The following is a 24,450-nucleotide window of genomic DNA, read 5'->3' on the forward strand; positions in this document are numbered from 1 at the left end:
TCCTCAAGCTCACCAATCCCTTCTTCTGCCTCTTCAAATCTGCTATTATACGATTCCAGTGTTTTTAAAATTTCATTTATTGTGCCTTTCATTCCCATAAGATCTACTATTTTTCTATGTATGCTTCCAAATTCTTCTTTGTGCTCATCCAGTGTCTTCTTAATATCCTTAATCTCTTTAGCCACCTCATTGAATTTATTAAGGAGATTTGTTTGACCATCTATGATTAGTTATCTCAACTCCTTTATGTCATTTGGAGGCTTATCTTGTTCCTTTAACTGGGCCATATCTTCCTGTTTCTTGGTGTAGATTGTAATTTTTTGTTGGTGTCTTGGCATTTGGCTTACTAGAATATTTATTCTGGGTGCAGTTTTTCTCTTTAATTTAGGGCTTCCTGCCATTTCTCCCTTGCTGATTGTGCAGTAGGAACCAAGGATGTAGTTGGTGCTATAAACTGTGGAGGTTCAAGCTGCCCTTATTATCTCAGGGACTGATGAAGCCTCTTCCAACTTTCTCCTTTGCCAGGGGTAGGGACAGAGTCACTGATGTGGGATAATCCAAGTCATGCAGGCCTAGACTCTAGTTGCCCAGAGAAACTGATGAAGGTTCATGTCCCTTTCTTCCCTGCCTGGCATGGGGATGGAGCTGTAGGTGTGGGCAGCAATCTATCCCGTGCGGGTCCAAGATGACTATGGTTGCCCCAACAGACTTCCGATTATTCAGTCTGTGCCAGCCAAAGGTACCAGTAGTAACCTGGATAGGCTGGTGCAGGGCCTGCTAGTCTTTTCCCTGTCAAAGGTGGAGCTGACACCTAGGCTAGGGCTGCAGGCTGATCTGGGTGAAAGAAACTGTTTCCTACCATCACTGTGATTTTTGGTCAGCCTGTCTTCCCCTCATGCTGGTGGGTGGAATAAAAATGGAGGCTACCAGCCTCTTTCTGACCTGGACAAGTTCAAACTTTAGCTGCTGTTATGCTTATACTCTAGCCAGCCGAATCCACCAATCAGTAGCTGAAATTGGTGACCAACCGTCTTCTTCTCCCGTTTTTGGGAAGTGGAATTTCAATTCCAGCTGTGGAACAGCTCCCAAGGTGGCTTGTGCCTCCAGTGGAGGATGGGCACCGGTCTCTGTGGGAGGATGGGCACCAGTCTCTGTGGTGTGGAGCACTCTACTTACGGATTTTCTCTGCAGATGGGCAGTCTCCCCCTTCCATTCATTCAAGGATGTTACAGGATGCTCTCCAGGAGTCCCCAAACAGGTGCTTCAGCTAGCTCCAGATAGCTGTAGGAGCTCCTTACTTTGCCGCCATCTTGCTGGTTGTTGGTCAAGTGATTTTTGACAAGGCTGCAAGATCTCCCAGGATGGCCAGAACAGTCTAGTCAACAAATGGTGCTGGGAGAACTAGATATCCATAACTAAAATAAAGAAAGAGGACCCCTATCGCACCCCTTATACAAAAATTAATTCCAAATGGATCAAGGACCTAACTATGAAAGCTACAACAATAAAACTCCTAGAAGAAAATGTAGGAAAACATATTCAAGATCTTGTGGTAGTTTCTTAAATTGTCCATCCAAAGCACGAGCAACAGGAGGAAAAATAAATGGGATTTCCTCAAAATTAAAGTTTTATTCTTCAAAAGACTTCGTAAAGAAAATAAAAAGGCAGCCTAATTAATGGGAGAAAATATTTGGAAACCACATATCTGATAAGGGTTTGATATCCATGTTATAAAAAGAGATCATAACCCACTGAATGTACTGGGGGAGACTGTAAACTACAATGTGAACTATAACCCATGCGGTGCAGCAGTGCTCCAAGATGTATTCACCAAATGCAATGGATGTGCTGCAATGAAGGAGGTTGTTGATGTGGGAAGAGTGGGGTGGGGTGTGGGGTATTTGGGAACCTCTTATTTTTTTTAATGTATCATTTTTTGTGATCTATGTATCTTCAAAAAAATACAAAAAAAATGCTCATTGAAAAAAAAAAAGATCATACAACTCAAGGATAAGAAGATGAGCAACCTAATTTAAAAATGCACAAAACACTTAGACATTTTTCCAAAGAGAAATACAAATGGCCAAAAAGCACATGAAAAAAATGTTCAACACCACTAGCTATTAGGGAAATGCAGATCGGAAGTATAATGAGATACCATTTTGAGTGAAATAAACCAGATACAAAAGGAAAAATGTATGGTCTCACTAATATGAACTAAATGTGATGAGTAAAGTCAAGGAGATAAACTTTAGAGTATAGGTTACTAGGAAACAGAACGTGTTGAGAATGGGAGCTGATGCTTACAATGTATAGAATTTTTAATAAGGTTTATTGTAAAAGTGTAGAAATGAATAGATTTGATGGTAACTCATAATGAGTATAATTAACACTGCTAATTTATAAATGTGATTGTGGTTCAAAGGGGGTAGTCTGTTGATATAAAGTATCAAGAGAATAATCTAGGGAATGTATTACATACTGATTTTGGTGGTAGATGAAGATTGTGGTTAATAGTATAAATATAAGAATGTTCCTTTACAAAGTGTTAAGAATCTGGTGATAAATGGGAAAATTACAACTGATGTAATTTATGGATAACAGTTAACAGTAATATTATAATACTTTTACAGCAATGACAAAGAAATCAATTCTAAGAAAAATAGGGGGGTATAAGGGGGAATGGGATTTTTCCTTTTTGAGTAATGAAAACATTCTAAAATTGACTGAATCATGATAGCACAACTCTGATGAAAACGAGAGCCAATGAGTATACATTCTGAATGGACTGTATAAAGCATGGAACTGCATAACAAAGGGAATTGTGGTGGAAGATGGACTGTTATTAACAGAATAAATATGAGAATGTTCTTTCATGAAATATAACAAATATGTAATACTAATACAGGGAGTTAATAATTGGGTGGGTTGGGTGAAAAATACACCGTACATAAGATATGGGCTATAGTTAGTCATAATATTTTGATGATGCTCTTTCGTAGTTTATAACAATTGTTTCACAACAATGCAAGGTTTTAGTGGTAGGGTGATATATGGGAGCCCTGTATGATGATATGTATGCTTGTTTTGTAAATGCAAAACTTTTATTATATACTATTTATGTATGTTCACATATGAATGATACACTTCAATACATTTTTTAAAAAACAAAAGTAACTCTTGAATGAGAAATCATCCTAGCTTATAAACAACACTTCTATTATATTGCATATTTATAAGAAATAATGCATAACATTGAAAGAGGGTTCTCACTATTGTGGTGGCACCAACTAGTGTAGTCTTTGGAGCTGAGGGCAGAAAAGGTCAAGAGACGAGAGCACATGCAGCCTGTGACTGTGGTGGAGTCCTGGACATACTATTCACAATTACTCCTCATACTAGAAGCCAACAAGGGAATTGCCTATGAGACTTGGTTGTTGCCATCATAGAGCATCACATGAAATAAACAGAAACTGGAAGTACCAACTTCATGGCTGTACTGACTAGAACCACAAAACTATTACAAAATGGCTAAAAATTAATTGGTACTAACTCCAGTGAGGTACCGCTTATTTAATTGTATATCAAACAGGAACTCATTTATTCATTTAAGAAGTAATTAAAGAGCACCACCATGGGCTGGACTCTATGCTAGGCACAGCGGACTTGGCAGTGAGAGGGGCAGGGCCTCTGCCCTCAGAAGAGCTCACTGCTGAATGGGCAAGTCAGACACACATCACCACAGAGGTGGTTATAACCGGGAGCCCACTTCAGGCAAGATTCCATCTGGCCTAGGGGTCTTAGTTGATTCCTCTCAAATGACTGACTGGGATAGAGGAAAGAGTTCCAGGCAAAGGGAACAGAGAATTTCTTCAGCTATGGAAGTGGAAAAGATTTAGGTACATGCATGGGTCTGAAAAAAGTTCAGTATAGAATTGGTGGAGGGTATAGCATGCCAGAGAGAAGGGAATGAAATGGTGATAGGAGGATAGCAGAGAGGGACCAGAATGGAAAGAGCCATGTAAAGCATGCTAAGGAGTTTAAATTTTCTCTGAGAGAGAGAGATAGAGAGACCCAGATAATACTTGTAAAAGATCATTTTAGCTAGAGTATTGAGAATGGATAGGATGGAAACAAAACTGGAGGTAGGGAGACAGGTTAAGAGGCTGTTGTAGGAGTTAAGGCAAGAAATAATGGGTATTCGGACTAGGATGGTAACAGCGGAAAGATAAAAATGAAGAATCTTAAGAACTATTTAGGGGAAGTGGAAGTGGCTCAAGTGATAAGGCCTCTACCTACCATATGGGAGGACCTGGATTTGATCCCTGGGGCCTCCTGGTGAAAAAGAAGAAGAGAAAGTGTGCCTGAGTGGCGAGCCAAGTGCCTGTGCGGCAAGCCAGTGCCCACATGGTGAGCCGAGTGCCTGAGCAAGTGAGTCACGCAGCAAGAGGATGACGTGACAAGAGAGAGACAAAGGGGAGAGTGAAGGTGAAGTGCAGCAGAGACCAGGAACTGAGGTGGCACAATTGATAGGGAACCTTTCTCCACATCAGAAGTCCCACGATCGAATCCCAGTGAATCCTAGAGGAGAAAGATAAGAAGACAAGAAAGAGAAACAGATAGAGAAGATCACAGAGCAAATGGACACAGACAGCAAAAACAGCAGGGTTGGAGAGGGGAAGAGGTTGGGGTGGGGGAGGAGGAGGGGACGAGGAAAAAACAAGAACTATTTAGGAGATTGGATGGGGAGAGAGGGAAGGGTCAACTTATTCAACAAGTTGGGACACTGTGGTTGCATAAAAACAATCTTACCTTTTCAATCCCAACATCCTTAATGAGATCTGATTAATGCATTCAGGATAACTGGCTATACTTTCTATGGTTAAGAATTTTCTGCAGCAGCTAGAATGATGCAGAAGAAATAGTTTTGTCGCAGTTAAGTTTACCTATTAAAAAGCTGTGGATTTATACTTTGTCTTGGTTCAAAAGTTTCTTTACCTTTAGGTAAAGTCTGGCCTTTTTACACTCTGTTGATTGGATCATATTAGGCTTGTAAGCAGACAAGTTAGTATAAAAAATTATATAACAGAATTTAGAATGTTAATGCTAGATGGGACCTTAGAATGAGCATCTAGTCAATCTGTTCACTTTACACTTTACAAAACAGGCCAAAGATCTTGCCGAATATTATGAAGTCTAGACAAGAATCCTGAGTTCTTACTATCTGCTTGATTCACTTTCCACTAAATAATTTTGCCATTCAATTATTTGATTGGTTTTTAAAATGTTTCAGTAACTTCATATATTGTTCTAATAAAAGAAAACAAAACCCCAAAATTATCCTTCTGTAGCCTTAAAGTTAAAAATGTAACTTAAAATACAATTGCACAAACTATAATCATTTCTCCAAGAAATATACTTGTTTTGCTTTTTTTAAAAAAAAGATTTAACTTATTTTTTATTTCTCCCCACCCATTCATTGTTTGCACTTGGGTGTGTCTGTTCATCTTGTTTCTTTAGGAGGGACCAGGAAACGAACCAGGGACCTCTAATGTGGGAGGGAGGCATTTAATCCCTTGAGCCACCTCTGCTCCCTTTATTGTGTCTCATTATTCTTCTTCCTGTCTCTTGCTGCAACATCTTATTGTGTCAGCTTGCCATGCCTGCTTGTTGCGCCAGCTCACTGTCTTCTTTAGGAGGTACCGGGAATCAAACCAGGGACCTCCCATATGGTAGGCGGGAACCCAATCGCTTGAAACACATCTGCTTCCCACTTGCTTGTTTTTTCAACAATGTGATATGCTGTAATTTTTTTTAGATTTCATTTTCCAAGCTACTTCAAGAGGCTTCTGTCTCCCTGCTAGAATTCCTGCATTTGAAAAATCATCTTTGCATTTTATTTCTATATTGCAACTCTGCCACTTAGTAGCTGTGTAATATGGGCAAACTGCTTAACCTCTTTATGTCAGTTTATTAATCTGTGAGAGCACCTAGAACAGTTTTTGGCACATTTAAGTAAGACTCAACCAAGTTAACTATTAATATTCTAGTGGACTCTTGAAGTTATAAACCTTCCAAGTTTACAAGCAACTTTCTAGGACAGTCAGATTTTTGTGGAAATGCTAAGTATAGGTAGAGTAAGGGATTTTTTTCTTTTTCTCTTTTTAAAAATACTAGTATATAAATATTTGGGTGAATGAACATTCTAGTTCTTGGTTTTCATAAACACAATACAGTATTTCCACGAAAACAAAAAACAGTAAATTAGAAAACAAGCCATTTTTAATAGTTTAGGTTAATAATGGAATTTTAAGAAATTTATCAGTATAGAACACTTACTCTACTTTTCCATACTACACTTCAAGAGTTTACTATAATGCCCTGAAGAATTCTAATGAACAAGGTCATACCTTTATAAGTTGTTCCTGTTTACGTTCTAACTCTCGAATTTCTTGGTTGAGAATGACAGCAACATGCTGAGGTTGGCTCCGACATTTACTACAGATGCCATGCTGAGTCAGGTCATCACATACAGGACAGTGTAAGGTAGTGAAATATTGTGAAATAGTGCCTTTCCGCCCTTCAGGTTCACTTCGAGAGGAGCTTGTGGTTTTCTGGATCTATAAAAATATCAATTCAGAAAATGTCTGCACCAGCTTCATTAAAAAACTGCTATTTTCAGGCTACTTACAAGTTTACTATGGCATTTCATTCAACCAATATTAAGTACCTCCTATGTGCCAGATAATGTTCACACTAGGACTACAGACATGAACAAAGTCCTTGTTCTCATGGAACTTATATCTTAATATCTTCAGATATATTGGGCTGTTTCTGTTTGTTTGTTTTTTTGGAAAAAATGGCTCCTACCACTCCACATTTTGGTTGAAATATGTAGATGTTATGAGATCACATAGGGCAGAGGATAACAGAAGGAAACTCAGGTTTAGAGTGGATACTGTTTAAGGGTGTACAAACTGGGCCATGGACTCAAGGCAAATGAGGTTAAAAAATTATAGGTAATAACTTACAGATTGCTTGTTAGGAAGTAGGATGCAAAATTCAAACGATTAGATGCATATTACCTATGAATACTTCATTTGACAAAGAGTAATACTGGTTTCAAAGACTTATCTTCTGGTATTCATTTTATACTGAAATGTCATCATATTGTTATTATACCCTTGGCCTATTCTACTAGTATCTCATAAATCACTTTGTATAAAAGTTATTAAATCCTGTTTTCTTTTTGCTGGTTTGGCCCTTAGGATAGATATATGGGATATAGTTTTATGAGATATAAATATGATCAAGCACTTTTTTTTTTTCCATTTTTTTCATTGACAAGGAGACCTTGGTAATGTCATTTGACCAATCTGTACTCATTTATCCATCTTTCAGAACACTGGAGAAACAAGTGAGTTTGTTTTTAGGATTAAATCAGATAAATGTCCCTGGACAGAATTTTTTTAGAAGTAATGCTTCCACAATTTGTTAAGCTGCCTTTTGTCTGTTATTTTTTGAAGTTGAAATAATAAAGTTTTTATTTTTTAAAGTTATTAGTTCAGCCTCTTATGAATACCACTGATTTAACATTCTTGCTGTGATAAAAGACAGTCATTTAAAAAACCAAAAAACCAAACAAAACTTGTTCAGAGCCAGGGTATGGCATTATAGACATCAGCCAGCACAAATTCTCTGAAGCACTGCTTCAACCTCAGTTTTCTAGCTTACTCTTTTCCTTTAGGACATAGTCCTTACTGAGGAAGCAGAAACACTTATCAATTTCCCTGATACCATCTGCCTTTCATAGTCTGAGATAACTGCAAATGCCTGAGCAGATCTAAAATGACAACAGTAGGTAAAAACAACTATTCAAGTAGTAGGTAAAAACTATTACTCTCCTAGAAAAATGTATCCTGTGTTATCACAGAATCACACATCACTCCTTCAGGCTTCTAGTGAATAAACTAAGAAAAAGTTCAAGCAAGCTGAGCTTCTTCTGTTAAGATTCCACACTATGTGTTTTAATTTAGAATATGCTATTTTAAAATTACTTTTTTAGTTTGGTTTCTTCAGGAGTATGTCTAGTAGATATATTTCTAAAACACCAATTTTGAAAGGACCTTTGCTCTCCATTTCTTTTCTTTTTTTAAAAATTTCTCTCTCTCTCCTCCCCCCTTACCCCCCCTCCCCAGTTGTCTGCTCTCTGTGTCCATTCGCTGTGCGTTCTTCTGTGACCGCTTCTATCCTTATCAGCGGCACTGGGGAATCTGTGTTTCTTTTTGTTGCGTCATCTTGTTGTGCTAGCTCTCTATGTGTGTGGCGCCATTCTTGGGCAGGCTGCACTTTCTTTTGTGCTGGGCGGCTTTCCTTACAGGGCGCACTCCTTGCGTGTGGGGCTCCCCTACACGGGGGCATTCCTTGTGTGCATCAGCACTGCGCATGGGCCAGCTCCACATGGGTCAAGGAGGCCCAGGGTTTGAACTGCGGACCTCCCATGTGGTAGGCAGACACCCTAACCACTGGGCCAAGTCCGCTTCCCTCTCCATTTATTTTCTATAAGCTGGTTTATACTGAGTTATTTTGTGGTTAAGTGTTTACTACTGAAATAGTTATGGGATTTATTTATTTTAAATTTGTTTTTTTTTAAAATTTATTTCTCTCCACTTCCCCCACCCCTGCGCCTTGTCTGCTCTCTTGTATCCATTTGCTGTGTGTTCTTCTGTGTCCTCTTGCATTCTTGGCGGCACTGGGAATCTGTGTCTCTTTATGTTGTGTCATCTTGCTGCGTCAGCTATTCGTGTGTGCGGCGCCACTCCTGGGTGGGCTGCATGGCTCTCCTTGTGCATGGGGCTCCCCTTTGTGGGGGACACCCCTGCGTGGCATGACATTCCTTGCACGTGGCAGCATTGCGTGTGGGCCAGCTCACTACATGGGCCAGGAGGCCCTGGGTTAGAACCCTGAACATACTATACGGTAGGTGAACGCTCTATCAGTTAAGCCACATCAGTTTCCCTGGGATTTATTTTAATATTTCTATGTGGCCAGCCTGACAAAAACCAAGAAGTTGGTTATCAAAAAATTCAATGTTTCTCTTTTAAAAAACCAGGATAGCATGGTACTTTGCTAGTTTAGGAAAACAGAGTATCTGCTTTGCTTCTCATAGCACATTAACAATAATCTCTTAGTTTTACTGGAAATTTTAAGTAAAATCTCTTTCTTGTATTTCTAGTATAGCATAGGTAATACTTAGTAAGCTTACCCTTGGTAATTCATGATACCAGTTGAAGACATCAATACCAATAAGAGAGAAGATTCTTGCCAGGGGTGGAAGGATTTGCTTGGTGATATAGTAAGTGGCATTCAGTCTCAAAGTTGGGTCCTGCAGGACTTCAACTGGGCGCCTTACTAGTTGAATAAGTGGTACTCCGGGGGTCCCATAAATGATGACATATGGCACTCGTTCCCCAACTCGAGGCTCAGAGCGCCGGTCATAAGTAAGCATTTTCCTATTTAAATCCAAAATAAAATACATACTCAAAGACTGTCATGGAAGGCATCTTTCTAGCAAATTAAGTGCAAATTAAACAATAATGAAACCATGGGTAATCTACAAAGGGTACCTTCAAGTAGTTATAATTGTTTTGAGAACTACATACGTTTTGCCTAGTTGGCACCAGTTGGATATGATTCAAGAGTTTGAAACTTACTCTATAAATCACTGCTACCTGGGAAATATGAGCTGGCAGATATCAACTAGCTTCAAATGGGTTTCATCTCCTAACAGAAAGAACTATCATAAATTAACAAAAAAAGAGAAAAGTTAGCTGGTTAGATTACCTGATTCCAGAATAGCATCATCTAAGTGCTTTTGGCACATCAATATTAAAGACTTGATGTGGAAAAAAAAAATGAATCAAATTCTGTATCAGAGCACAATTTTATTAGATTTGGTTTTCCTAAGGGAAGTCTAGAAGAGGAATTATTTTTTCCTCTTCAGAGCTTACAAAATAAGGGGGAGCAACCATTCATTTTCCATGAGGCTTCATGTAGGCAGGTAAAGAAACTATTGTGTGTTTGTGCCTATGGATTAGGTTTCTTTTCATTTATTCTGAACCTGTGCAGAATCCTGGACTATACTTGCTAGGTATGAGTGTTGTGCTACTGTATATATCATTACCTTGTAAGTTCAAGTGCAGGTACACAAGCTCCAGGTTTATAAGAGGAACTTCCTCTGTATTCCTTGGCAAAGATGAAATCTTGCATGCTGGCCTTCCCTTCCAGAAGTTTCATACATTGTCGCTGGACATACTGTTTAATTAGACTTATATCTCTTGTTTCAAATAGCAGCTTTAGAGAACGCTCAAGTATCTAAAAAAAAAAAAAAAAAAAAAAAAAAGGATATGCACATAAAGACAAAATATCTCCTAGTATGTTTTATCATTGGGTACATTTTCAATTAAGTAACCACTGGGTAATTTGCTGATTTATGTAAATAATTTGGTATTTACAAATGATTGGATAATAAAAATTTTAGAAATTGGAAAATATTTTAGAAACTTCATATAGCTTAATATTTAAAAAAATAAAATATTATGTATCTTGAGGAAAATACTGGAATGGTATGCAGATTAAATATTTGCTATGTGATGAGCAACATGAAACATTTACGTTTTTCTTAAATAGCCAAAACATTCAAGGTACAAGAGACCAGGTATGATTTCATGTAGTGATTTTTTTTTTTAAATTTACCATGCCATAGAAAGGGCCTCATTCAGCTGTATAGAGAGAATTTTAAAATATCACCAAGCAGTTAAATCAGTCTTTTGCCTACACATATTTATGCAATAAATTTGTTAATTTAGTTTAGGTGCAATTCTGGTCTTTCAGAAACCAGTATTGAGTAATATACCAATTTTACTACTAAAAATAATAATTAACCCATTATGCTTTTAATTTCTTATAACTCTCAGTGTATAGAGTGCTATTCCCATTTATATCACTTATTTTTGGTTTGCTATGGAAGGAGTCTGAGTTTGCATAAAGACAGGAAATTAAACTAATATCTTAAAATTACCATGTTTGAAGAATTTGGATAATTTATAGTATCATTCAGAAATCTTTACAATTTGCATTTGATAACCGAGTTAATCAAATTCCAGTTAATCTGGGGTGGCTTATGTTACTTATACAAGTTCTTTGTTGCTAGTTTCTCTTCTTTATCCTGGATCCCAAGCTTTTGGGTGTTGTCATGTGACAAATATATCTCCAGGTGATAGGAAAAAAATTTTTATGGAGTTTATGTGTTGCTTTCAAGCAATTCTGGAAAAAGGCCAAGTATGGTAAGAAGTCAGAAATGAAGAACAAAAATCATATAAATTGTTTTCACTAGAAATAAAATTCTCAAGAATCCCTGGGCCTCCACCTAGTTGTGTACCTAAGGATATTTACATTTTAATCAGATTCTTTAGCCACTTATTTCTTAAAGATGAAGACAGATTAGACAAAATTTACCTTAGAAACAGCCGGGCAGGAATCTCTTCTAACTGTTTCTATTCCTTTTGCATCAAATATTGGGTCTTTTTGATCCAGTGTTTCATACATGTAACCCACATACCTCTTTTTTGTTTGTAAGACACAGGGCAAATATACCTGTGGTGAAATTACAAAATGCCTTCTCAATAACTATTTTTCTCCACCTTTAATATTTTATTTTTATATCTCCCTTCTCTTTAATCAATGACAAATAACGAAAATTCTAAATATGGTTTAGGGCCCAACAAATTTATGATACAATACCTGGCAATAAAGTATACAGAATGAGTTGTCTTTACTTCATAACTCCTGACTCACTTCTTTTCTTGCATTATAACCTTTGCTCCAATCTCAAATGACAAAGCTCTCTCAAAAGTAAATACTCATCTCTTCTTAAACAAATTTAAAATATTACTTTAATACTTATGGTAAAAAACTTAAACGTTGTATATACAAGTCCTATAAAGTGCAAAGTCCCTGTTCCTCTGCCTCCACTTTCTGCTCCACAGAAGCATTCTGTTAGTAGTTTCCTATATATATTTTCAGATACAAACTATGCAAATACCAGTAATTACACACCCTTCTTTCCCCTACAGTGGTAGCTTACCATAAATACCATTTTGCACTTTGCTTATTTCATTTAATTATTTTTGAGAGCACTCATTCTAGCATATTTTGTTTTATACCTACATGCCCATTGTGTGGGTCTATCAAAATTTATGCAACCAGTCCAACAATTAGAATACACATGGATTTTTAAGGTTACATGGAACATTCATCAAGAGACCAAATGCAGGAACAACAACAATTCAATAAATTTGAAAGCAATGAAATCATACAGAGTATGTTCTTGGACCACGATAGAATTAAATTAGAATAATAAAATGATTTCTGAAGTACCCCCAAATATTTGGAACTTGACACATTTCTAAATAACCAAAGGGTCACTGTCATTCAAGTAAATGAGAGATAATGAAAACACGAGGTATCAAAATTTATGGCATCCAATGTTTGGGGGGAAATTTATAGTTTAAGTGCTTGTATTAAAAAAGATTGGCTTAAAATCACTGATTCAAGCTTCCAAATTAAGGAGATAGGAAAAGAAAAGCAAACAGAAGACAGAGTAAGTAGAAGGAAGGAAATAAAGGCCAGAAGTTAATGAAACCATTCTTCAAAAAATTTAATAAACTGATAAACCTCTAGCTAGACTGATCAAGCAAAGAGAGAAAAAAAAGCACAAATTATAAATATCAAAAATGAAAGGCAGGGGAGACTGATTTCCAGCACAACCGCGTGAAGAACTCTGCTGACTTACCTCCTGCTCCGCCCTCCTCCCCCCTGCCCCCAAAAACTAGTGAAAATGATAACAAACACCACCATTTAAAGCCTCTGAAAACAGTCCTAAGGGAAAATAGCAAGTCAGGAAACATGTATTCAAGAACATCTACAGAAATTAGTGTGTATGTGAATTGGAATCTAGGGAGGCCTTCCTTCTCCCAAACCAGTTTAGGAAGGCAATGACTCCACTTCAGATTGCTGCAGTTAAGACATGAATCCCTTTACATCCAGCATCCAGATGGAGGGCTTTTTCCCCAGGAGGAACAGGATGCCAGGGGTTTTTCTCCTGCTCTCAGCTACCTGTTGCTGAGTCCTAAGTACCATGTTGAATGCAGTTGAGAAGTGGGGGATCTCTTTTTTCACCTAGCCGCTGCTCGTGGTGGAATAAGGTATAACCTTAGGCACGGTGTGCTGAGACTACTGGGGTCCTAGAGTGGGAGTGTCATTTAGAGAAAAGTTTGCCACTCTCTCTCCCACCCCCCAACTCCCATCCCCTGACCATACACACACTCTCTCTCTCTCTCTTTGCTCCAGAATCCTGGCTCTGAGATTTTGTCTGGGGGAAAAACATACCATAAGACAGAGCGCTCCTAATCTAGTCCCAAAGGAATTGACAACATTTGCAAAGGAGAGTGAAGAAGTTCAAAGTTAATGACACTTTCTTAAAAGAACAATGGGGGTAAAAAATCAAAACAAAAAGACGAAAAAAAAAAAAAAAGGACAAAAACTAAAAGAATAGTGGAGGTTGTGGTAAAAGGTAAATGAAGGAAGATTCAAGATACAGTCTAAACTGTAAACTGTAGTTTACAGGAGAGACCAGGAAAAAAGACAGCTGGGATAAGCTCTCCTGAATCAGAACAAAAATCAACCAGTTACCTCAGGAAACAGTTACTGAGGAGCCAGAATCTGATTGGATTAGTTTGTAGAGCAATTTATACCCCAAGACATACATTATTTTTATTTTTTTAGCTTTGTTTTGGGAGATTTTGGATTGCAGAAGGGTCACAACTGTTGCAGGGGAGAATCGCTGGTGTGGGGTGTCAGTAATTGGGGGTATGTGTGGGGAAGGGTGCACCTGGGGCATGCCTCTGTGGCATATGAATATGTTCAAATGATCATGGAGTGTTATCGGTTGGTGGAGAGCCACACAATGAACAAAAAGTACTGAATTCCCATCCTGGGAAGTCCTACTACATTTTCTAATAGCACAGTCAGAATCCCCAAGAACATGGGCAGAGCCTAGCAAAGGACAGACCGTTACGCTAGCCCTTGATATTGATGGTTGTATTTATGAACCTTTTCTCAAGAAATTGAAATTTAGCCTAGTACTATATATTGCCTAAGAGTTAACTCCTGAAAGTCTCCTTGTTGCTTTAATGTGGCTCTCTCTAAGCCAAACTAAGCATATAAATACACTACCTCCCCCTGCGCCTGGTGTGGGACATGACTCCTGGGTATAAGCCTCCCTGGCACTGAGGGATTATTACCAAGCAACAACTAGTGATGCATTAGGAAAAAGAACTTGACCAAAAAGGAGAAATATTAAATATAAATGAGTTTTTATGGCTAAGAGATTTCAAAGTGAGTCAGGAGGTCATTCCAGAGGTTACACTTATGCAATTTCAGAAGGATCTCATTGACTGCCGCAGTAAAAACTGGCTCAACCAGCAGGGTTACTGAGGGCCTAGAGACATCTAGACACTACAGGCAGGGCAGACAATCTCAGGAATTTGGCAACCTGTTGGAAGTCCTTAATTTGGAATATATGTTCCTCAATATAACAGAGTTAGAATCATTTACAGTTTCCTTACACATGACTCTTTGGCCTCTTTTATTTGAACCTATAATTAGCACTATACTTGTTAAAGAAATGTCCTAGAGACTTAAATCTTTGGTCTGTCCATATGCCAGTTGAGCCCTGAATCTCAGTAGAGTTGCAACACTTACTCTCCAGTTCATTGGACTTGCCCAGGACAACTAACAAAAGGATGATGGACAATGCCCATGCAAAAAAACAGAGTATCTACAACTGCAGGCAAGATAGTCCCATCCATCTGCCCCATGGGATCTAAGTTTTCTCTCAATTAGAAACAGAATGGGCACCACCATCCCGAAATCCTCAAGACTAAGGAATGAACAAACATAAAGGGGGGATGCAACTATGGAATTAAACAGACTTATGATTATCCTAGCAATGAAAGAACTTGTATCATTGATATAAAGTGTGGCACCTGGGTTCTAAAGGGAGGGAAAGGGAAGAATAGTTATAACATGGGGTACTTTGGGGACACCGAATTGTCCTGCATGAAACTGCAATGATGGATACAGGCCATTCTACATTTTGTCAAAACCTATAAAACTGTGCAGTGCAAAGTGTAAACTATAATGTAAACTATAGTCCATGGTTAGTAGCAATGCTTCAATATGTGTTCATCAATTGTAACAAACATACCACCCTAATGAAAGACATTGTTAATGAGGGAAAGTGTGGGAGGAGGTTGGGGTAGGGTATATGGGAATCCCCTATATATATAACATTTATGTAATCTAAAGCTTCTTTAAAAATAAATTAACTAAAAACAAAATGAAAAACAACAATAGAGACATCAGTTGGCAATTAGTGGAGTTTAGCAACTGAGTGAGGTCTAGGAAAAAGAGGAAGAGCATGCTACCAAAATCACTGTCATCTCAGAGTGACTGTGGGCACAGCCAAGGCTGCACCTATCTGAGGAATAACATCAGAGACTGAACACTATGAAGGAGAAGTAGAATTCACGAAAATAATTCATTGTCATTAATCAAGCAAGTAACAATAATAAGCCCCAGAGAGCGGATGGGGGGAACTAGTACCCAGAATTTATATAATATTACCTAAAAGTCCAGTTTCCAACAAAAAATTATGAGGTGTGGAAAGAAACAGGAAAGTATGACCCATACAGAGGGGAAAAAGCAGGCAACAGAAACCACCTGAGAGAGAGCAGATGTCAGATTTATCAGAAAGACTTTAAAGTATGTATTAAAAACATGTTCACAGAAGTAAAGGAAACCATAATTAAAGAAATAAAGGAGGGAAGTGGATGTGGTTCAACTGATAGAGCATCCACCTACCATATGGAAAGTCCAGGGTTTGATACCCAGAGCTTCCTGGCCTGTGTGGTGAGCTGGCCCACATGCAGAGCTGTTGCGTGCAAGGAGTGCTGTGCCATGCAGGGGTGCCCCCGGCATAGGGGTGCCCCATGTGCAAGGAATGTGCCCCGTAAGGAGAGCCGCCCAGGAGTGGTGCCGCACACACGGAGAGCTGATGCAGCAAGATGAAGCAACAAAAAGAGACACAGATTCCTGGTGCCACCTGACAAGAATGCAAGTGGATACAAAAGAACCTGCAGCGAATAGATACAGAGAATAGACAATGGGGGGAAGGGGAGAGAAATAAATAAAATAAATCGTAAAAAAAAAAAAGGCTCTAAAAAAAAGATAAAGAAAGGGATGATGACAATGTTGCATCAAACAGAGACTATCAATCAATAAAGACAAACTATAAAAACTCACTAGAGGGGTTCAACAGTAGATTTGAACTTGAAGAAAGTATAAATTAATTTGAAGACAGATTGACAGAGTTTACAAAGGCCAAAGACCAGAGAGAAAAAAGAATGAAAAAGTAGAAAGCCACAGAGAAATGCAGGATACCTTTAAGTGCACCAAAATACATGTAATGGGAGTACCAGAAGGAGAAGAAAGATACAAAGAAAAAAAATATTTAAAGAAATAATGACAGGGGAGCAGGTGTAGCTCAGGTGGTTGAGTGCCTGCTTTCCATGTATGAGGTCCCAGGTTCAATCCCCAGTGTTTCCTAAAAAAATAAAAACAACAAAAACAAACAAATACTGGCAGAAAACTTGCCAAATTTATTGAAAACTAATAACCTGCACATATAGGAAGCTCAATGAACTCCAACTAGGACCCACATTTAGGCACATCATTAATAAAAATGCTAAAAGTCAAAGATGAGGAGAAAATCTTGAAAGCAGAAAGAGTAAAACAATTCATTACTTACAAGAGAATGTCAATAAGATTAGCAACTGACTTCTTAACAGAAACAATGGAGGCCAGAAGGCAGTAGGATAAAATATTCAAAGTGCTCAAAGGAAAAAAATAAAACAAAACTGTTAAAGAAGAATCTCTTATCCAACAAAGCTATCTTTAAAAAAATTAAGGGTGGAGTGGATGTGGCTCAAGCAGTTGAGTGCCTGCTTCCCACATGGGAAGTCCTGGGTTCAGTTCCTGCTGTCTCCTAAACAAAACAAAACAAATGACAAGCAAAACAAAGGAAAAAACCAACTCAGAAGAGCTGATGTGGCTCAGTGGTTGAGTGCTGGCTTCCCATACACTAGATCCCAGGTCAATCCTCAGCCCCTGGTACCTCAAAAACATAAAATAAAAAATTAAGGGGAAGTAAAGACTTTTCCAGATAAAGAAAAACTGAGAAAATGTGTTGCTGGCAGACCCACCTTATAAAAAATACTAAGGAAAGTTCTTCAAGCTGAAAGCAAGTGATCCCAGATGGTAGTTAGAATCCACACAAAAAGCAAAAGACACTGGTGAAGGTAATTATGTAATTACAAATAAAAATAGAAACACAATTTTTCTCTTTTTTTCTCTTCACTGATTTAAAAAGCAGTTGTATAAAACAATATGCATACAAGGTATTGTTGGGTCTATAATATACAGAAGCATAACAAACGTATAATGTATTTGCCAATACAATAAAAAGAGGTGGGTGGGATAAAAGCTGTACATTTTTTGTATATGTAGGTGTACTACAAATAGTAAAGTAACAATTGTAATGATGAATTTGTTGGGTTTGTAACATTAATAGATATAATAGGTGTAACAATACCACATAAAGAGGAAAAGGAAATGGAGCTATAATATGATTATTGTTTCTATACATCACTAGAATTGTATTGGAAGCTGATTCAGCTAAGTTAAGATGTATATGGTAAACTGTAGAGTAACCACTAAAAACAGCTTAAAAATATGGTGAAAAAATCATTAAAGAAATTAAAATGCTATATTAAAAATATTCACACTTAATGGAAAAGAAATCAGTAAAGGAGGAATAGAGGAACAAAAAAAGATGTGACATAGGGGGAAGCAGACTTGGCCATAAAACTAGTAGTAGAAAATGTAGGGAGGGAAGTGGACTTGGCCCAATGGACAGGGCATCCGTCTACCACATGGGAGATCCGTGGTTCAAACCCTGGGCCTCCTTGACCCGTGTGCAGCTGGCTCTTGCGCAGTGCTGAAGCGTGCAAGGAGTGCCGTGCCACACAGGGGTGTCCCCGTGCAGGGGAGCCCCATGCGCAAGGAGCGTGCCCCGTAAGGAGAGCCGTCCAGCGTGAAAGAAAGTTCAGCCTGCCCAGGAATGGCACCGTACACACGGAGAGCTGACACAACAAGGTGACAGCAATAACAACAACAAAAAGAAACACAGATTCTTGTGCTGCTGACAACAGAAGCAGACAAAGAACACGCAGCAAACAGACACAGAGAACAGACAACTGGGGCGGGGGGGAGAAAGGGAGAGAAATAAATCTTTAAAAAAAAAAAGATGTGACATAGGAAACAAAAAGTTAAATGGCAGACATAAATTGAACAAATTAACAATAATATTAAATGTGAATGGATCAAATAATCTAATCAAAAGGCAGAGATTGTCAGATTGGATAACAAAAAGAAAAACAAACATGGTTCAAATACATGCTGTGTACAGGAGATACCCTTTAGATTCAAAGACACAAAAACAGATTGAAAGTAAAAGGATGGAAAATGATATACAAAAAAGCAACCATAAGAAAGCTGGAGTGGTTATACTGATATCACACAAAATGGATTTTAAAACAAAAATGTTACTAGAGATAAGGAGGAACATTTAATGATGCTAAAAGGGACAAACCTTCAGAAAGGTGTAATAATTATAAACATATATACATCTGACCGCAAAATACATGAAGAAATGAAACTGAGAGAAAGGAACAAAAAATTCAACAATACTAGTTTTCAATACCTTACTTTTAATAATGGATAGGCAACCAGACAGAAGATCAAGAAGGAAAAAGAAGACTTGAATAACAACACAACAAACCAACTAGACCTAACAGACATCTGTAGAATATTCCACTGTGGCAATTTGAAATTATTTTATGAATCCCAAAAAGAGAAATATTATATTTTAAATGAATCCATTCCTGCTGTGGGTGTGAGACCCAGTTGACTGGATTACATCAGTGGATGTGACTCATGTTGAGTCCCTACTCTCTTGCTGGTTCTGATATAAAAAGAACTTACACAGACAGAGGAAAAAGAAATATGACATATTTTGACTCTGCAATGTGAGAGAGAAGGTTGCATAAGCACAAAGCCCCAAAGAGACTGGGCTCATGGAGCAGATCAAGAGGAGAGGAGCCCTGCTATATGCCTGATAACTTACAGCCAAACTTGGGAAGAGAACGGAATAGCTGAGACTGATATAGGAGGCCCAGAAAGAGAAAATGCCTATACCTGATTGCTCAAAGCTGAGCTCCAATTGCTAAGACATGTGGCGTTTTTCCTTTTGAAGTAATGAAAATGTTCTGAAGTTTTTCTGGTGATGAATGCACCACATTGAGGTTGTACTGGAAGCCACTGATTATAAACTTTGAGTGGATCATATGATATATGAATATATCTCAATAAATAATTGTGCAAGAATAGCCAGAAATAGCAGCTAGATACAGCAGGGAAAGCATAGAGAGATTGAGGAGTGAAGAATTTTCTTGTTTGTTATTATTATTAAAATAATAAAAATGCTCTAATGATGATTAAGGTAATGAATGCACAACTATGTGATTACACCAAACCATTGCTTGTACATTTTGTATAAATTGTATGCTTTATTAATATGTACCAATAAATTGATTTGTTAAAAAAAAAAAAAAAAGTTGAGCTCCAAGAGATGGTAGATTCTGGAAGGAAAGACAGAGAGACTTCTGTAGAGACTGGTGGCCATCTTGCTCCACCATGTGGCAACATGCCAGTATCAGCAATAGCTGATTTGGTAAGAAAGCATCTCTGATGGTGCTTTGGCTTGGACTTTTCATAGCCCTGGAACTGTAAGCGTTAACCTAAATAAATATGCTTAATAAAAGCCAACACATTTTGATACTTTGCATCGGCAGCCCTTTTGCAAACGAAAACATCTACCCAACAACTAAAAATACATATTCTTCTCAAGTGACAGAGAACATTCTATAGGAGAGATCATATGCTAGATCATAAAATGAATCTCAATAAATTTAATAAATATAAAAGACAACCTAATGAAAAAATGGGTAAAGGACTTGAATAGACATTTCTCTAAGGAAGATATGCAAACGGTCAATAAGTACATGAAAAAGATGCTCAGCATCATTAGTCACCAGGGAAATGGAAATCAAAACCATAATGAGATACCATTTCATACCTACTAGATGGCTAGAATCAAAAAGTCCAATACTAAGTGTTCGTTAGGATATGGAAAGGCTGGAATCCTCATACACTGTTAATGGGGAGAATGTAAAATGGTCCAGTTACTTTGGAAAACAGTCTAACAGTTTCTCAAATGATTAAACAAAGACTTACCAGCAAAAACTGACCCAGCAAGTCCACTCTTTGGTATATATTCAAGAGTAATAAAAACTTAAGTTCATACAAAAACTTGCATATGAATGTTTATGGCAGCATTTTCATAATAGCCAAAAGATGGAAACAACCCAAAGGTCCATCAACTGATGGCTGGTTATACAAAATGTGGTACAGCCATACAACAAAGTTATTTGGTGATTAAAAGTAAAGAAATACTGATGCTATAGCATGGGTGAACCTTGTAAATATTAAGCTAAGCAAAAGAAGTCAGTCACAAAAGACCACATATTATATGACGCCATTCATATCAAATGTCCAGAATAGGGAAATTAATAAATACAGAAAGTTGATTAGGTCTGGTAGAGGAGAGATGGGGGATAGAGGAGTTATGACAGGTAAAGGATATGAGGTTTCTTTGTGAAGTGATGGGAATGCTCTGAAACTGTGTTGATAGCTTCATATATTTGTAAATATACTAAATCACAATAATAAGGAGATGCTATTAATAAATTGAAAAATTCCTCTACCTGCCACAAATTAAAAAAATAGACAAAGAAACTCTGAATAACTCTGAATTATAAATTTTGAAGTTTGAATTTAAAAATTTCCCAAAAGAAAACTCCAGGCCCAGGATGGCTTCACTGGTGAAGTCTATTAAATATTTAAGGAAGGAATAATTTAAGGATAAAGTTTAAACATTTTGGCTTGGCATTCAACATACTCTATAATCTGGACTCATTTTTAGTTTTACAGACATCTGTTACTCTGTGTTCCCATATTGTGCTTTTCCAGCTCCACCCTTCCATAGGCCATTTCTTCAGTGCAAACGATGTACCTCAGTGGCTGCCTACTGAAATCCTAACCATTGTCAAGACAGAGTGCAATACTACCTCCTATATGGAGTCTCTCCATTTAGCCCAAGAGGACACAATCCTCTTTCAGTTCTTACAGTGCTTAGGGAGAATACTCTCCTGAAACTTTGTGTAAGTTTACAATAAATGTGATTAAGGCATCATCAAGAGATGCTGTCTCAGCAAGCTGCAGCTGTGGGTGATCAGGCATATGGCAGGGCAAACTGGTGGCTTTACAGTCTTTGCCTTCTCCTCTAGGCTTACATTCTCCCAAGTTCAGCTGTGGGCAATCAAGAATATGGCTCATTTCTCCCCTCCACTTCAGGTCTCATCTCTATTCTGCCTCTCCAAGGTCTCTTTCCATGCCTCTGATCTCTCCACATATTCCAGCCTCTGACCTCCAGGGCTTCTCCACCTCTGGCCTCCAGAGTTTCTCAGCCTCTCAGAGTTTCTCTGTCTTTGCTTTTTTTTTTTTCCTGGGTCTGCTGCTTTTAGTACTCTGTTTATAAAGGACTCCAGTAAGAGGATTAAGACCCACCTTGGACCCCACAATCTGATCAAAAACCTTGAACAGAAGTAATTTAATCAAGAATTCCCACCTACAGTAGGCTTCCATGTACAGGTATGGATTAGCGCTAAAGATATAATCTTTTCTGGGATCTACAAAAAGCTTCAAATTGTCATACTCCACCCTCTGGATTTCAAAATGTTGGAAATGTTTTTTTTTTAAAATGGGTAAGAGGAAGATTTTCAAAGAAATGTGAGATACTTGATAAAAAAGTCCAGGTTGCTTTGAAGAAACCGTTGGTAAAATTATGGACGCTAAAGACATTTCTGGGGAAGCAGATGTGGCTCCAGCAATTGAGCTCCCGCTTACCACATGGGAGGTCCCAGGTTCAGTTCCAGTGCTCCAAAAAGATGACAAGCAGCATACAACAGACACAGCAAGTGCAAACAATGGGTGTGTGTGTGTGTTAAAAAATTAAATCTTAAAAAAAAAAAAGATACTTCTGATGAGGCCTTAGAAAGAAATAATAAATGTATCATTGCAAACTGGGAGGAAGTTATCATTGCTTTAAAGGGGCAGAAAAGTTAGCAAAATTGACTCCTGATGTTAGATGGAGGGCAGAATTTGAATGTGATGAGCTTGGATATTTAGCTGAGGAGATTTCCAAACTAAATGTGGAAAGTGCAGCCTGGATTCTCCTTGCAGCTTAAACCAAAATGTGAGGGGAAAGGGACAAGCTGAGAACTGAACTTCTGAGCACAAAGAAACCAGAAACTGGTGGTTTGGGTAATTCCAAGCCACCAGAAAAGAAGTCCCCAGAGAAGAGGACTCCAATGAATATTTAACTGAACATGGTACCAGCCAGTCTTTTCAGTTCAAGTCAGGATTGGAAATGCAATTACCCAGGAATGATTTGTGGTAAGTCTTACTGTCTGATGGTTGAGACCCCTGTGAAATGCAGGCAAAAGCAACAAGCTTTTTGTGAAATCTGTGTGAACAGAATCACTGCCAGCCTGGACTAAAAGGGACAGAAAAGAGACAGATTTAAGGAAAAACGACTTCAAGGGCAGAACTATGGAAGCTGAGGTCTAGACTTAAGGCATCTTCTCACAAGAGAGGGGGGACCCCACCACTTGTGCAAAAAGGGTATGTCCTGGCATTTGAAGAGGGTGGGCCTTCTGCCCTATTGTTCAGGGAGAGTGCTGCCATCCCAGGCTTCAGAATGGGTGAAGCACATTCCCTGGGGGTAAAGGAGAATTTGGTTGGGCCTATGCCCCAAAGATCAGGGAAGAGTATGGCCATCATCCCAGGGTTCTTGGAGGGTTAGGCCTAGTAGTTCAGCCCCTACCCAGAGGCTTGAAAAGGATGGAGTTGAGAAGATGCTGCTGAGCAAGCCCTTGAAAGGGGTAGGACCCCCACTTCATGAGGCACCAAAGAGAAGAAACTGTCGTTCTATACATGAGTCTCAAACTTTGAAATCTAATGTAGTATGCCCTGCAGGTTTCTGGAACTGTTTGGTACTCATGACCCCTGTTTTCCTTCTAATTTCTCCCTCTGGCAATGGGAACATTTATTCTGATTGTCCCTTCTTTGTATATTGGAAGCAGGTAATGTGTTTCCTAAATTTCACAGGTCCACAGGCAGAGGGGAATTTTGCCCCAAGACAGACTGCATGCCTATAACTGATATTAATGAGATTTTGTACTTAGCATTGTTACTGAAACGATTTAAGGCTTTTGGAAATATTGTAATGGAATGAATGTGTATCGCATATGGAAAGAGCATGTATTTTGGGGTCCAGAGGGTTGAATGTGCTGGTTTGACTCTTTTTGTGGACCCCAGGAAATTACGTTCTTAAGCTAACCCTTTCATGCATGTAAACCTACTGTATGTGGTACCCTTTGGTTGGATTCAGTTAAGAGATCCTCCTTTTGATTAGATCACTTCAGGAGAGCATGATCCAGGATAAGTCTTAATCTTCCTAACAGAATCCTTTATAAAGAGAGGGCTAAAAGCAGCAGACACAGAAGAAAGTGGCAGAGATAAAGAACTCCCAAGGCTGAGAGATAGGTCCTGGAGGCTGGAATCAGCAGAGCACAGAGGCATGGAAAAAAGTCCCTGAGAGCCTGAAAGAGAAAAGGCCTGGAGAAGAAAGGAGAGAGAAGCCATATGCCTGAAAGAGGAGAAAGTAAGCCTGAAGGAAAAGGCAGAGACTGGAGAGCTGCCATTATGCCCTGCCTTGTGCCTCATCACCCACAGCTGCAACTTGGTGAGACAGCATCTCTTAATGATACCTTGATCTGGACACTTCCATGGCTTCAGAACTATGAACTTTTAACTTAATAAATGCCCATTATAAAAGCCAACCCATTTCTGGTATATTGCTCCCAGCAGCATTTAGCAAACTGAAACAGGGTCTAAGATTCTTCCCCTTAAATCTAGATAGACTTGAGGTGCTGTGAAACTTTGAGGCTGGATCATGAAAAGCAAAACCGATTTTGTCTATTTCTCTTTGGGATGTTCTTTCTTAGAACCCAGCTATCATGCTGTGAG

At 38.4% G+C, this 24,450-nt stretch overlaps 1 protein-coding gene across 3 annotated transcripts in view; it reads right to left on the bottom strand.

Moving 5' to 3' along the window:
• REV3L (REV3 like, DNA directed polymerase zeta catalytic subunit) overlaps nt 1-24,450 on the bottom strand; it is a 254,937-nt gene that overhangs the window by 15,945 nt on the left and 214,542 nt on the right. For all 3 annotated transcript variants that reach the window (XM_058307291.2, XM_058307290.2, XM_071218630.1), the window contains 4 exons: nt 11,518-11,655; nt 10,184-10,374; nt 9,266-9,512; nt 6,411-6,620 (listed from right to left, as the gene is read on the bottom strand). In XM_058307291.2, the coding sequence (XP_058163274.1) occupies nt 6,411-6,620; nt 9,266-9,512; nt 10,184-10,374; nt 11,518-11,655 (786 nt within the window). The remainder of the gene's footprint in view (nt 1-6,410; nt 6,621-9,265; nt 9,513-10,183; nt 10,375-11,517; nt 11,656-24,450) is intronic.

This window comes from Dasypus novemcinctus, chromosome 11 (assembly GCF_030445035.2).
Source record: "Dasypus novemcinctus isolate mDasNov1 chromosome 11, mDasNov1.1.hap2, whole genome shotgun sequence".
Lineage (NCBI taxonomy): Eukaryota > Metazoa > Chordata > Mammalia > Cingulata > Dasypodidae > Dasypus > Dasypus novemcinctus.